The sequence below is a fragment of the Eumetopias jubatus genome, unplaced genomic scaffold (assembly GCF_037043125.1).
Source record: "Eumetopias jubatus isolate StellerSeaLion01/CBP00866 unplaced genomic scaffold, mEumJub1_p1.0 scaffold_3, whole genome shotgun sequence".
Taxonomy (NCBI): Eukaryota; Metazoa; Chordata; class Mammalia; order Carnivora; family Otariidae; genus Eumetopias; species Eumetopias jubatus.
Window position 1 is genome coordinate 137,854,754 of NW_028274809.1, and position 13,952 is coordinate 137,868,705.

General features: G+C 43.6%; 1 protein-coding gene across 2 annotated transcripts in view; it reads right to left on the reverse strand.

Annotated features, from left to right (window-relative positions):
• LRCH1 (leucine rich repeats and calponin homology domain containing 1) overlaps positions 1-13,952 on the reverse strand; it is a 198,564-nt gene continuing 184,612 nt past the window's right edge. Inside the window, exon 19 of one of the 2 annotated variants that reach the window (XM_028104370.2) lies at positions 1-2,230. In XM_028104370.2, the coding sequence (XP_027960171.1) occupies positions 2,120-2,230 (111 nt within the window). In that variant the 3' untranslated portion in view covers positions 1-2,119. Of the gene's footprint in view, positions 2,231-10,144; positions 11,371-13,952 lie in introns of those variants that run through there. The other variant, XM_028104384.2, reaches the window with a different exon arrangement.

The following is a 13,952-nucleotide window of genomic DNA, read 5'->3' on the forward strand; positions in this document are numbered from 1 at the left end:
TTAGTATCAAAAGAAATATTTTAATTTGGGGGGGGAATCTCTCAGAACAAGGATTACAGAGCTTCATGTTTGCCATATATACACGTAAAAAAAAATATTTCAGGACCCTGCGTTCTGAATGCCCGTCAAGGTGCGGCAATCTGCATTCTTATTTCCATATCGACCTTGGCATGTTGTTGACCTTGAATAGGCTCTTTGCCCAAAATGCCTTTCTTTTACATCATGACGCTATTTGACAGAACAGGTATTTGTGCAGTACAGGAACATATTAAAATATATCTTATGTTAGGTTAAAGTGCACAGTACATCTGACAGGAAATAACTGCTAGCTGCCAATCCAAATGACCGTTTCCAGTAACCGCCCCTATCTCGCCCCCGGCACAGGGCAGCCGTGGCATTGACTGACGGGCGTCTGTGTTCAGTGCCTCCCATCCTCGCGGCGCCCACCCGGGTATCTGTCTCCCGACACTTACAACGGCTTCTCATGGAAGTGAGGCTGCAGTCGACCTTCTCGAGACTTTGGAAGACGAACGAGCGGGCTATCTGTAACTGCGGGGCCAATGCCCACGCGTGGAAGTGTGTCTGTGACGCCTTACGTGAGTCCCTCAAGCCAGCACAGGTCCCTTTCCTTTGCTGGCTCTTCTTAGCCTTGTTTTGACTGAACTTCCTCCTTCCTAGGCTACTCCGTCTCCCAACAGCCCTTCCCGAGCCCGTTCCTGAGCCTGTGTTGGTGTAATGGGTGGCTGCCCCCCCAGTGGGGGACTCATTCCCGTGGTTTCACAGCAGAGGCCGTGAATTCTGCAGCGTTTTAGGGAAGCCGCCGACTAAATTACAACGAAACGAGCACGTCTGCCTCTCGGAATCATTTTCTCTTTTAAGACAGGCTGGCAGTTGTGAGAAGGGCTGGTCCTGATCCAGGTCCTATGTGCCATGTGCCATTCTTGCTCACTCAGTCAAAGCTGTCCTTACAAAAGCTTTGTCGTCAAACAATAGACTTTTTCTTATCTCTACTTACCTAGACCATTTCCTTATTATCTACCTTTGGTGCTAGACTTTCTTTCATTAGCCAAGTTACAGTGCAAAATTATACTTCAAGACACATGACGCTAACACTTACGAGTTCTTTGTGTTAAAACGTGAATGTTTTGTGCATAGCAAAATAAGTCTGAATCCAAAAAAATAATTGTTCACATTTCATCTTCAAGTTTAATATGCCTTTTTTTTTCTTCATCACAGCTATTTACAAATAACTTTGGGGTGCTCTCTTGATTTCAGTCGGTTTGTTATGTGAGAGGACAACAGGGCTGCTGGAATGTAGGAAACTGGATGGAATGCAGAAATATAAATAAAACCATGTTCCATAAACCTAAGTGTAAATAATGCCTCCCCAGAAAACAGTTCTTGTCACAGAAGCACCTGTTTTTGGCTTAAATTTTTTTTTTTTTTGCTGAGTCACATACACCAGAATACATGATTACTGAGACCTAGAACTACTGCACACCAAAGAGGATAGAAAATAATTCAATATTTATAATATTAAAATAAAGTGTTTAACCACAAAAAAGCAGTAATAAAATAGTTTCCTAATTTACAATTTGCATCCAAAGGATGAATAACAACTCACTAATAAATAATATTTATATAAATATTTTGTATGTCGAAAATAGTTTTTTAAAAGGCAATGGTCTCAAGAAACGTCTTGAAAAATTTGGTGGTGAGAAACCTGATTGTGTCCCCCTCCCCCCACTAAATACACAAGAAGTTTGGTTTGAATAAAACAAATGCATCTTGTTGCAAAACGGTTGTGCTTGGTGTGTTGGTAATGGCAGTAGGTGAGCGTGGAAGGGATGAAGGAGGTTGTAAAAGGCATTGATGTGCTGCTCAGGTCTTCGCTGGCAGCTCCCTCACTGGCTTTAAGGTAAGTATCTCTCCTATCTTAACAATGGAAGTCAGTTCTGGAAGGCGGACAATCTTCCCTTCTGTCCTCCCTTCGATGCAACCAGAGCCAGGGAACTGACAGGCAGTGAGTGGGAGGGCAGGAGGAGCAGGTGCTGAGAGCAGAGTCCAGGACTTCGGACGAGAGGAGAGTCTGAACCGACCCCAAGGAGAGGAGCTGGTTTCATGTGAACAGAGTCTTCGTTACCGTTACATCTAGTAACGCTTGAACGGTAATGCCCACTTTGACCAGGCCTTTCTCTTCAAGGATGTGATGGGGTAGACACAGTTTTTCCTAAAAGGAAGAAGAACACAGCGTCAATTTTTAGATGACCGAAAACATAATCATAAAATCTTAGAGGACACCACTGACAGGAGTTCAGTTGAGCTCTGACATGTGCCTGTCTGATCACCTCAGACTGTGCTCCCTCCCTTGCTTTCCACCCGCTGGCAAAGATCTTTTCTGTGTTTGCAGAGAAAATACCAATTTTTCACAAGTGAGGGCTGTTCCAGAAAGTCTCTCAAGCATCTTAGAATATGCACTAGATCTAAACAGTTAAAAAAAAAAAAAAGCTTTATTCTAAATAACTGAGCTACATAGACAGGGGGAAACCAAACACCAAGAATATATTAGATTACATTCTTATAAAGTAAAATGCACATAGCCTCTCACACATTCCAAAGGAACTAGGACACTCATTTATACAGACCATGCACCGTTCTACTGACCATAAACCTTGATTTTATTTGCTGTGATCTCTGAAATGGAGGTATGCTGGTGGACTTGGTATCCTTTCTTCATGGTTTACGAACGGCCTTGTAAATAAGTAATTTTAACCACAGCCTTCAACAGTCTCCCTTTTAGGACTCTGTCATAAAACGGTCAAAGACACAAATGTCCTGTTACTTTCTCAGGTTGAATTTTTGCTCTTGGGAAATGGCCGGTACGTACAAGTCAAGGAAAACAATCAGCGCAAATCACTCCTTATGTGGAGAACCTTGCATGCTCAACCAAACAGTTTACAAAAGAACACAATAAAATAATTTCACACCTTTGTCATTTGGCTCTGGGAATGAGGGGAATCTCGTTGCAGAACATGTCTCCTTGGCTAGGGAAAGACTCCGCAGCAAACACTCCCTCTTGTCTACCGGATCCTGGTATGTTCTCCACAAGCCCAGTGACGGCTGTTTTCAAGGACAGTTTAAAGGGGATGTGGCCACACCCCAGGTGGTGGACGCAGTGTTTACCATGAGGCCAATGAGGGTCTTGGACATTTCTGCTTCATCTCATGGGACTCTTGCTTGAGGAACCAGATCTTCCTGCTTCCTCAAGTGCAGAGCTCTCCAGAAATTACCACAGACACAGGCGTTCTGCTCTTAGAAAGATCTTCGAAGGACATGCCATGACATCTCCAGTAAGTTGTTCCACCATCTGAAAATGTCATTTTCCTACACGCTCTCGATCACCTTATTACCCCTATCCCACCTCCTTCCCTAACTTGTGGTAAATGCAGAGTATCTCAGACTCTGTGTCCGGCACCAGGTCTTAAGAAATGGCCCCACGTCAACGTAGGACAACGGATTCTTTAGAACACAATTTTAACCGTTATTTCCCATGTCTGCTCTGTACCATAATAAGATGATCTTGCCAATGGCATAGTTGGTGGGCATTCAGGTTTATGTTGCTTGCCAATTTTTTTTTTAAAGATTTTATTTATTTGAGAGAGAGAGAGAATGAGAGAGAGCACGAGAGGAAAGAGGGTCAGAGGGAGAAGCAGACTCCCCGCTGAGCAGGGAGCCCGATGCGGGACTCGATCCCGGGACCCCAGGATCATGACCTGAGCCGAAGGCAGTCGCTTAACCAACTGAGCCACCCAGGCGCCCTATGTTGCTTGCCAATTTAGTAGGCACATGTCAACCTGAGAAAGAATGGGGGGCTCTGTGCCAGGTGGGCACGAAGCCAGGATGGGCCACAGCCAGATGTCAGGGTAGATCCTTTCCTGATGCCACCTTCCACGGGCTTGTGAAAGCACCTCAATCTGGCATTTCATTGCTAAGGCTGGTTCCACAGGAGCAGGGGTATGTTTACCCCATTCTTATGATCTCCACATCACCCAGGTTGACATCGGGCTTCGCAGGAAATTACAAATGGCCACTATTATGGTTAAGCTCCTGGTACGAGACATTACTTGGGGAAAAAAAAAAAGGTCTTGTATTTACACCATATGCTAAAATCAATTTGAAATGAATTAAAGAGTTAAATGGACATCTCTCCTAATAAAACAGAGATGAAGAGTAAGCATTTTCTCCTATAAATAAATGGAGAATTTTCTAAGTTAAAAACTGTTACAAAATTCACAACAGATAAAAACAATTGAATTGCCTTAAAGTTTAAAGCTTCCATGTGTCAAAAAAAACCCCAAATTGGGGCGCCTGGGTGGCTCAGTCAGTTAAGCATCTGCCTTGGGCTCAGGTCATGATCCCAGGGTCCTGGGATCAAGCCCTGCATTGGGCTCCCTGCTCAGCGGGGAGCCTGCTTCTCCCTCTGCCTGCCACTCCCCCTGCTTGTGCTCTCTCTCTCTGTCAAATAAATAAATAAAATCTTTTAAAAAAAACAAATTAACTAAAAGATAAACAACAAACTCTAACAAAAGTATTTGCATCAAATTACAAAGAGTTTTATATGACACGTTGGTTTAATAAATCATTGAGAAAAGCAGTAAGGGATCAAAAGAACACTGGGTGAGGAACACAAATAGAAATCTTAAAAGGATGCACACACCCAAAGCATTCTGAAAGACACTTTGCTTCTTGACCGCAATGTTTACTTATATTTAGTCCTAAATGTTCCTGAATTCAAGTACAAATATTTCCACAGGGTCTAAACTCTGTGTACAACATGGCTTTTATGGGGCTACGTGCCCTAAACTAAGTCTTGCTTGAGATGCAACATGGCCCCATTAATGGCTGCGCCAGTCCCGGTGAGGAGTGCTGGAGGCCATGGTTGGGAGGGGGGCTCCACAGAGACAGGGAGGGGAAAGTACTGAGGTTTCAACCTCCCACTGATAGGACTTCTGGAGACAACACAGACTCACAGACTGAGCTAGCTTAAGGTCATCCTCTCTCCCAGCTCTTTAGTTTTCCAACTGGCATTTCTCACCTTCCTGGTCTCCTCACTTCTAAACCAGGTGCAGAGTCCAAGAGTCTTGCTTCCACCCTCACAGCCGGCAATGAGAAGTACACGGAAGACATAAAAAGCTACTTCTCACTTCCTTCCCACCTTTCTCCTTTCATTCAGATGCCCTGAAGAAACCCAGAAGTGCCCTCAGATTACGTGGATGGGGTCGGAGGTGCCTACAAAGACTGGTCTAAGGTAACAGAAACATAAAAACACAGCAGTTCTGGTTATCACAGGACTGGGATGAAACCTGATAGGAATGATGAGCTGAGGCGCTGGTTGACAGGCCGAGCGAGGGGAGCCTGCCGGAAATGAAGAGGGTAGCAAGGATGGCCAGAAGGCCATCTCCCACCGCACTAGTCGGGCCACTGCATAGGCCGGGGGGCATTGGGAAGGGTCCTGGAAGTGACCCAGAAATTGGGATAGGGAAGGAACTTCTGTACATTCCATAACTGGATCAGAAGTGACAGAGAAGGGCCACCCCGTAAACCTGGATAAAAGGGACTTAAAGCAGAGATACTGTACATTCACACTGACTTTAAATGCATTTAAATTTACTTCCTTTTAGAGGAGCCTAGCGGCTTTCCTTGAGAATGGGGCACCACTGTTGTGTTTCCTTTTAAAGCACAGGGCAGAGTCATAAAGGAGTATCTTCCATAAATACCATGCTTCCGAACCCCTCTGAAGAACTCGTGCTTTGTGTTGCTTCTCCGATGGTGGAATCAGTAAGGTTCCCTCACATGCCGTTCATTTTTTTCCCTGCCTATGTTTACATCTTGAGGTAGAATAGTTTATCTGCAGCTACATGATGGGCTATGTGAGGAAAAAAAAATCTGGGCTATTAAGAGTGAAAAAGCGAGTTTTATGTAAATTTTGAAAGGAAAATGGGTCAAGAGCATGGTTTTTAAACTTATTCGGGCTTCATTTAAAAAAAAAAAATGTTCTTGGGTGCCTGGGTGGCTCAGTTGGTTGAGCGACTGCCTTGGGCTCAGGTCATGATCCTGGAGTCCCGGGATCGAGTCCCACATCGGGCTCCCTGCTCAGCGGGGAGTCTGCTTCTCCCTCTGACCCTCTTCCCTCTCGTGCTCTTTATCTCTCATTCTCTCACTCTCAAATAAATAAATAAAATCTTTAAAAAAAATGTTCTTTAAACCCAGTTATTTCACTTGATTTGCTAGCTTCAGGGAAGAGATCGACTTTGTGACCAGCGCTAAAGGTTCCATGCTAGTATGGCTTGTGCCGGCCGCTGTGCCGTATTCTTGCTGGAGATGAACCCTAGCACCGGAGCCCATCCTTCCTTGTCAGTCGTGACCCAAAGATGTCATCGTTCCTAGTTATTTGTCACCACGTAATTGGTGTTGATTGGAAACTTTCCCTGAAATGGGGCAGAACTGCTTGGTTGCTTCCAGGTAACTTAAGCATAATAATATAAATAAAGTAATAGTTGGGGGGAAAAAAAAAGAGCTGGTCACCCAACTCTTTTTAGAGCCACAGCAAACAGGGCTGGAAAAGGCAGGCAAGCCATAAACACTAAACGCTAACTCAGAAAGATCTCCGGGCCCCTCCTACATGCTCGGTGCCAATGCTACAGATCTGCACTGCTTATTTCTCTAGAACAACTATGTAAGGCGGATATAATACCTCTCTTTTACAGATGACAAAACTGAGATGTAGAGAGCTTAAGTAACTTCGTTAAAGTCCCACAGCTGGTAGGTACTGGAAGCAGGATTTGAACATGCTTCTCTTCTCCTAGCCGGGGCTCTTTCCACAACATCATGCTGTTGCCCATAAATTTTACCTTCATCCGTAGGTGGGTATGTTGCACCTGTGCCCCTGGGACAGGAAGAGGCCTCTAGACCCCCGGAGTCCTAGCCTGGGAAGCCCCAGCAAGTTCAAGATCAGGTGCGGGGGGGACACAGAACCCTCAATTTGGGGACAGGCGTTAGCTCGGCGACTTGGCTTGTTGGGCTTCTCTTCAGGGAGAGCAACAGACATCTCATCCCAGAGGAGGACGCCTTGCAGGAGCATCGCTGCCTGACTCTCCTCCTTCTATAGTTCCTTGTGCTCCCAAACAGCCACGCGCCTCCTTCCAGGACCAGCTGCTAGACTAAGAAGTCGTTTATGTCTGCATAGTTCATATGGTCCAACCTGTTTCTCAAATGCACGTTCCTGGCGCTGAAGTGACTGCACTTAAAGCAGAACTGTCTGCATGATTTTCATGTGAGAGAGCTTCAAGTTCTGCCACCTGAGCATTCTGAGGGGCGGTCTCCTCCTGTGTAAAGTGGAGACCACGTCACACTCCTACAGACCAAGATGGTGTCCTGTCGCTCTCCGTGGGAGTCTCTGCCTTCCAGCCCTGCCACCGTCCAGGGCTTCCTCCCTTGGGAATACGTCATTCTCTACAAGTATCTGCCCCCTTTCGCACGTCCCTAACCTGCACCCTCCTCCCCTGGCTATTCCTACACACCTTTCAGGTCTCCGTGTAAACATCACAGTTCCAGAAAGGCTTCGCAGACTCCCCGTTCCCCATCAGGGTCCGGTCCCCTGCCGTGTGCTTTGCAGAATCTTGTGTCACCCTGAATCGCATCTTATTTGTCCACTAGGTCAGGGGTCCAAAACCCACTGCCTGCGGGCCAAGTCAGTCCACAGCCTGTTTTTGTAAATAAACTTTTACTGGAACACAGCCGTGTCCATTCACTGATGAGTCATCGATGGCTGCTTTCAGGCTGCAACAGCAGAACAGAGTAGTTGTAACGTAGACTGCATAGCCCACAAAGCCTACGATATTTATAATCTGGCACTCGACAGAAAAATGTTGCTGACTCCTGGTCTAGACTGCAAGATTTCTGAAGACAGGGTCATGTATCCCCAAGGGCTACCACAGAGGCTTACTCAAAGAGCGCTCATTCCATATTTGAGGAATGAATAAGTGAACACAAGCACAAAGAAAATCACACTGAAAAGCCAAGGAACGGACTCTGATAGTCTCAAAGAAGAAAAAAAGTGCACATTCTACATACAACTGATTGTTTATTGAGAACTAATTTCAAAACCTGAAGCCTAACTTTAAACCCAAATCTCCTGAAATGAAATGGTATTAAAATATTTTTCATTTACTCCAAAACCACTTCAGGCTCCTGAAATTTTAATCCACTGTCCAGTACTTTACCCTGTAAGGTGAAACAGCCTTTGTCCTTAGGATGTCTTGTCCTTATAGAGCAGCATGGATTTTAGAGAGGTAACCCTAGCTGCCATGCACTGAATTTAATTTCTTACTCAAAAAAATGGTATCGGGGTATCAAGTCCCTTTTTTTTTTTTTAAACCTATTCTCACTGAGGAAATTCCTACTCAGTTGTCTTACTTTTGAGTTCTCCACCAGCCCGATTCCTAAGTGTCTTGCCCCGAAGAGTGAGCCACATGTGACTCACAAAGCCGTAAATAGAGGGAATGAGTAGACACATTAGCTATGACATACTGTGGAAATCCTGATGATGAGTGGTGAGCTGCCACCAACTGGAGGACCTGGAGAAAGAGAACCTTTTCTTTCACATAGATCTTTCTATCTCAAAGAGAGAACATAAATAAACAATTGGTTCCTTTTATCAGGCACTGCAAGTACTGGGAAAATGGTCTGTCTTGTGTGAGGAAGGAGATTGAAGATGCACATATAAATCACACAACAAAGTCCCTGCCCACCTCTCAGACGACAAGCATGTCAGGCTGTAATGGCAGGCCTCATGTGGGCATATGAGTTGGTGTGTGGGTACCTCGGGGAAGAACCACGGAGAGGCTTAATATTCTGAATAGAAATGAACAGCCTGACAATGGGCAAGACAGTTCATTCCAAGTTTTGCCTAAAGGCCTAAATTAATTGTGTTCTGCTAGTTACCATGCCACTTGATAAAAAAAGAAAAAAAACAAACAAACCATCCCACAGATCCCAAGAGGAGCGTCACGTTAGGTTACAGATACATTAATGACATGAGAAATGAAAGTGCATCCAAAGAATCCTTTGATGCCAGAACTGAAATACAAACATAGCCTGAGAATGATGTCAAGTCAGCACTGAAAATTAAATCTGATCTCACATGATTGCTCTACTCAGTTTTTATTGATAGAATTTTCTTTCAAGTGCCACCCTGTAAGTCATCTCTCTTCTTCCCTTTTGCCCCCGCCCCCACTCCTCCCAAAGAAGAAAAAAAAGAAACCCAAACAGTGATGATTAAGGGAAGCCTCAGTGTACTGCAGAGCCGGATGGAGATGCAGAGGGCTGCTCCGGGTGGGCACAAATCAGTGCATCGATGGGCTGATAAAAACCTGGAATAATCACCCGAAATGTGTTTATTATGGCTCAGGGTGCTCATTCGACTTTGCACAAAGGGCTTTTATTGTGTCACAGATTGAAGGGTACAAGATAGCCCCAAAAGCAGTTCAGTACATCTGCGGGTTATTTATACACAACCGAGGTTAATTAGGTAACTTCCACATACCCTGTATTTCACCAATCAACACAACATCAGGAGGGAAAAGCTCAGGTAACTCAAGGTATTTTCATGTAAAGAATGTTTCCTGTTAGAAAATCTAATTCAGCAACAAAGAATATTTATAAATATACTCTTCTAACCATGTGGGTTTTGCATATTTTCAAGTCCCCTGGATTCATGGAAGCATTCAGAAAAATAAAATTATCTTCTTAGTAGCCATCGATGTAGACTCTTCACAACTCAGTAAATTAGAAATTTATCTTAAGGAAGTTAACATCATCATCTCCCAAATTTAAGAAATAGTATTTGGCCACCAGATGTAAAGTGAAGCCTAGGGGAAGCTGTCTGAACTGTGGAGGAGGGCATTCTCATAGTATGAAAAGACATCCCAGAACCAGAAATATCTTGGCCTAGACAGGATTCTAATGGTTTTTTTTTTCTTTTAGTTACAAACTCATCACATTGCTCCAAAAGCAGATATAGTTAACATATAATCTTGTAAGCTTGCTTAAGGATAGAAGCAGCTTGCTAATGTCACTGGAAATCAAAGGTTAAATGGAAATTTCAGGCCATTAGGGAAACTACATTCTTCTAAAACAAGAGCAATCTTATTGTTGGCTTCTCCCATAGTAACCCAAGTATTAGGACCAAGAATGTTCCATGACTCATGGCTTTATTTGAAAGCAAATACAGTCAAATTCATCACATTCTTGACCTGCAGTTATGACGTGATGTAGCAAAAAAGGAAAACGACCCGTTCCATTATTTAAAAATAGAAATCCCTTCTGGAAAATGCTTTTCTAGGAGCTCAGAATAGACCTAACATGGAGCAAAAAGTAAAAATATGCGGAAAGTGATGTGCAAGCGAATCCTCCAGGTGGCACTCTAACAGCAATGGACGCTTCTTCCCCAGCTGCCCAGCTAGGTCTCATGCAGCAAGGCAGAGGGGCTCCCTCAGGGTAGGGGTGGGCGGCAACCCTCCCTGGTGCCCCTCACCGCTCCCATGGCAGGAAACAGGGAGGAATCCAACTGCATGGCCAGCAAAGCAGTCATTTGCCGATGGTATTTTTCAAGTTGGTCAATAATGGTATTATTAAAGACTTTTATAGGCCAAATTGGGAGCCAAATGCCAATTTTCTGTCTCCTCTGCAAGGTGGCCCTTCTACACCTCAATTACCGAGTCCTGAATTAGGATCCGACACTGACCCAAAGGAAAGATTTCCACATCCTAAATCCCCTCTGCTCCTGTTCTGGAATCTTCTTCCACTCTACCAAGGGCAACAAAGCTCCCTGGGAGAGAGAGAAGAACTGCATAGCACTGCTGCTAGCACTATGTGAATGAGAAAGCATGAGGTTTGGACACACTTGTTGCCGTTTTTTCAGTAAGGGAGAGAAGTTATTTGTGCTTTGGGAAAAATCTGACTCATAATGTCCGGCTTCAAAACTCCAGAGATTACTAAAGAGATGACGGGGATGGAAGTTGGCCAGGCAAAGGCTCAAATGGAGGAAGGACCCTGCGATAGATCAGGGTGACACAGCAGAGTGTTTGGATGCACATGCAGATGTTATGCGGACAGAGCATTCCAGTGGTAAGTGACATAGATTAGCACTATAAAGAGAATATGGACAAGACAGAAGCTTATAAGGTCCCTGGAGCGGAGGGCAGAGGTTGGTTGTGGGGGTTTCTCCCCAAGTGCCAGGAGAGTGTCAACAGTCTTTCGAACGTGACGAAAGTCCGACTGCAGGATGTCATACGAAGAGCAGAGGTCGGCCTATTCCGTGGGCAGCCATTAGAACAGAAAGAGACAGTGCATACAATTAAAAATACACGCATTTCTGGTTACTAGCAAATGGCAAGAGTAACCCCTTATTTCAAGCAGGTAAAAACCCACTCCACCATCAAAGATTTTTTTTTGATCCATTACAAAAGAAAAGTAGCATACCCAACGTGTTTTTTGCAAACAGTGCAAAAAAATCCTCCAAGCACAATGCCACTACTAAGGAATAGTGCGTTCTGCAATTACTAGGCCATTCCGTCATCGAAACAGTTTTAATGTTTAAGTGGAATCACGTGCTCACCAGTGGCATAAAAACAAGAGCTTTCGGCTAGGGACGTTCAGGACCTAACCTTACCTAAGGGAAGAATATAAACTTCCAAGCTGAATCCCCACCTGTCCTCACCATTCTCAATGTATTCTTCAGCCTGGTTTATGAAGACTGAATGAATATCAAGGATTCCTCTCTGAAAGGTAATACGTACACCTAATTTTTGTTTGTTTGTTTGTTTTAGGGTTACTGGTAAACTCTGGGGAATGCTGCTTTTAAGTATGTTCCTACATGTGTCAGAAAGTACATTAAATTTCGTGGTTTTGCAGCCACACATAGACCAAAGTCTAGAGGAGGCTTCTCAGATGTGCAGTGAGCATAAAAGTACATGGGGCTGTTATGTAAATTTCTTCACCACTAAACAGGTACAGTGGGGCACAGCTCTTCTGAGTGCCTCTGAATATCCGTTGCTATCAGGAAGCAAACCTTTTCCTGATTCACTGTGTTCCTGAACTGGAAATGACCACAGCTTAACATTAACAGTGGTTATAACTGCCATGTCAACAGGAAAGAGAAGTAGTTTTGTGTCCAGATTAAACAAGGATTGAAAATACTTATATTTCATAAATGCAGCTTTATTTCAAAATTGGCAAAGTATTTAAAATATATGTAATATATATTTTATAACATACTTTGCTACAGTTTTACCCTTTGTTTTAGCCTCATTGCTAAGCAGATGCAAATCTCAGAGCCACTCAAAGATTCTAAGATAGAGATGCTGTCTTACTTGTATCCTCTGAAGTTAGCCTGATGCCCTCAGATAAATAGGAATACTACAACAGCAAGTGGGATGAATAAGGTTAGAAACAGTCAGCTCTTATTTTGGTTTATGAAGGTAGAGAAGCTGCTGTTAAGGAAAGGCTTTTTAAAGATATCAAGTCATATCTAGTCAGATCACGAATCTTTTCTCAGTGGATTTGGAGGAATCAAACTACCACTGTTATTTTCCTAAGAATTAAAACAGCTACACAGAGATTTGATTTCACTGGGAGAGAGACGCTGGTCAAGGACTAAGCGGATGGGGAAACATCTAAGGAAAGAAGTTTTTATTGCAATAAGAATTTTCTATTGCAATGTTGTGCTTTAACCAGTGAAATCTGAGCAAAGCAGACATAAGACAGAAGGCATCCACAAACTGAAATGTGATTTTCACAAAAGTGGGTATTTCCATGTTAAAAGCAAATCATTCTACCTCCAGTGTATGTTTTAATACACTTCCCGGTGCCCTATGGAAAATGTCTGGTCTGCTCCCCAGCAACACGGTCAAAGAACTTGAATCGGATTGTCCTTGAGGTGTTCTTCCAGCAGCATATTTCTCACACAGGTAGCCAACACAAACCTTTCTTCTCCCCCTGGAATTAATTTCATGATGCCACAGATTCTGGGCTTAATTCAGATTAAAGTGGGTAGGGCCTAGACTCACAGCCCATGGTGGTTGGTTTAAACTAAAGCGTGATCTCTAAAGGAAAAGGCATGGGTCTAAGATCATCTGGTAGGCAAAAACTGGAATCACCATAACGTGGGGAGTGCGGGCTGCTGGGGCCCTCTCAGACCCACGCCCCATTCGAGCAGCCCCTGCAGGGGGTGCTGGGATAAGAACCAGGGTTGACTCTGCTGGGAGAAAGGAATGTTCTGACCCTCGTGCCTACCAAACTAAAGTCGTAATGAGAGGGACTTAGGAATTACACATTTCTTATCTTAAAATTAAAACAGGAAAATGCTAAAAAGGAAGAAAATTTAAAGAGGCAAAATTTCCCTCTGTATTACAGAGCCTTAGTAATGACTGCAAGACATTTGAAAAACACAGTTAATACACTCAGAGTCCTCAGAGGCAAGTGTGGATGCTAATTATCACTATAGAGAACAGAAATCACAATTGCCAGAGGCTAACTGATTCTCTTAGAGTCAACACAAGAATGTGTGACTAAGCTTACTATTAAAGATTGGTCCAGCTTCCCTGAATACTATGGACACAAACAGAAATGTAGACAGATCAGGCAAAAGGTCTGGTTTATAAATGTTCTGAGTGTCACACAGTCTAAATTCTAGGAGATTTAGAATGTATTCAGTTTATTTAAATATAATTTTAATTTTTAAGGTCAACATACTTACAAAGTATTTTTTTAAATCTAAGATAACAAAGCTCATGAATGTTGATAGTCATGCTGAATATTTAAAGTGCTGATGGACAAGGTATAATTTGGTGGGGGTGGATTGAGGTAACAAAGGGTTTCAAGAATTTTCTCCA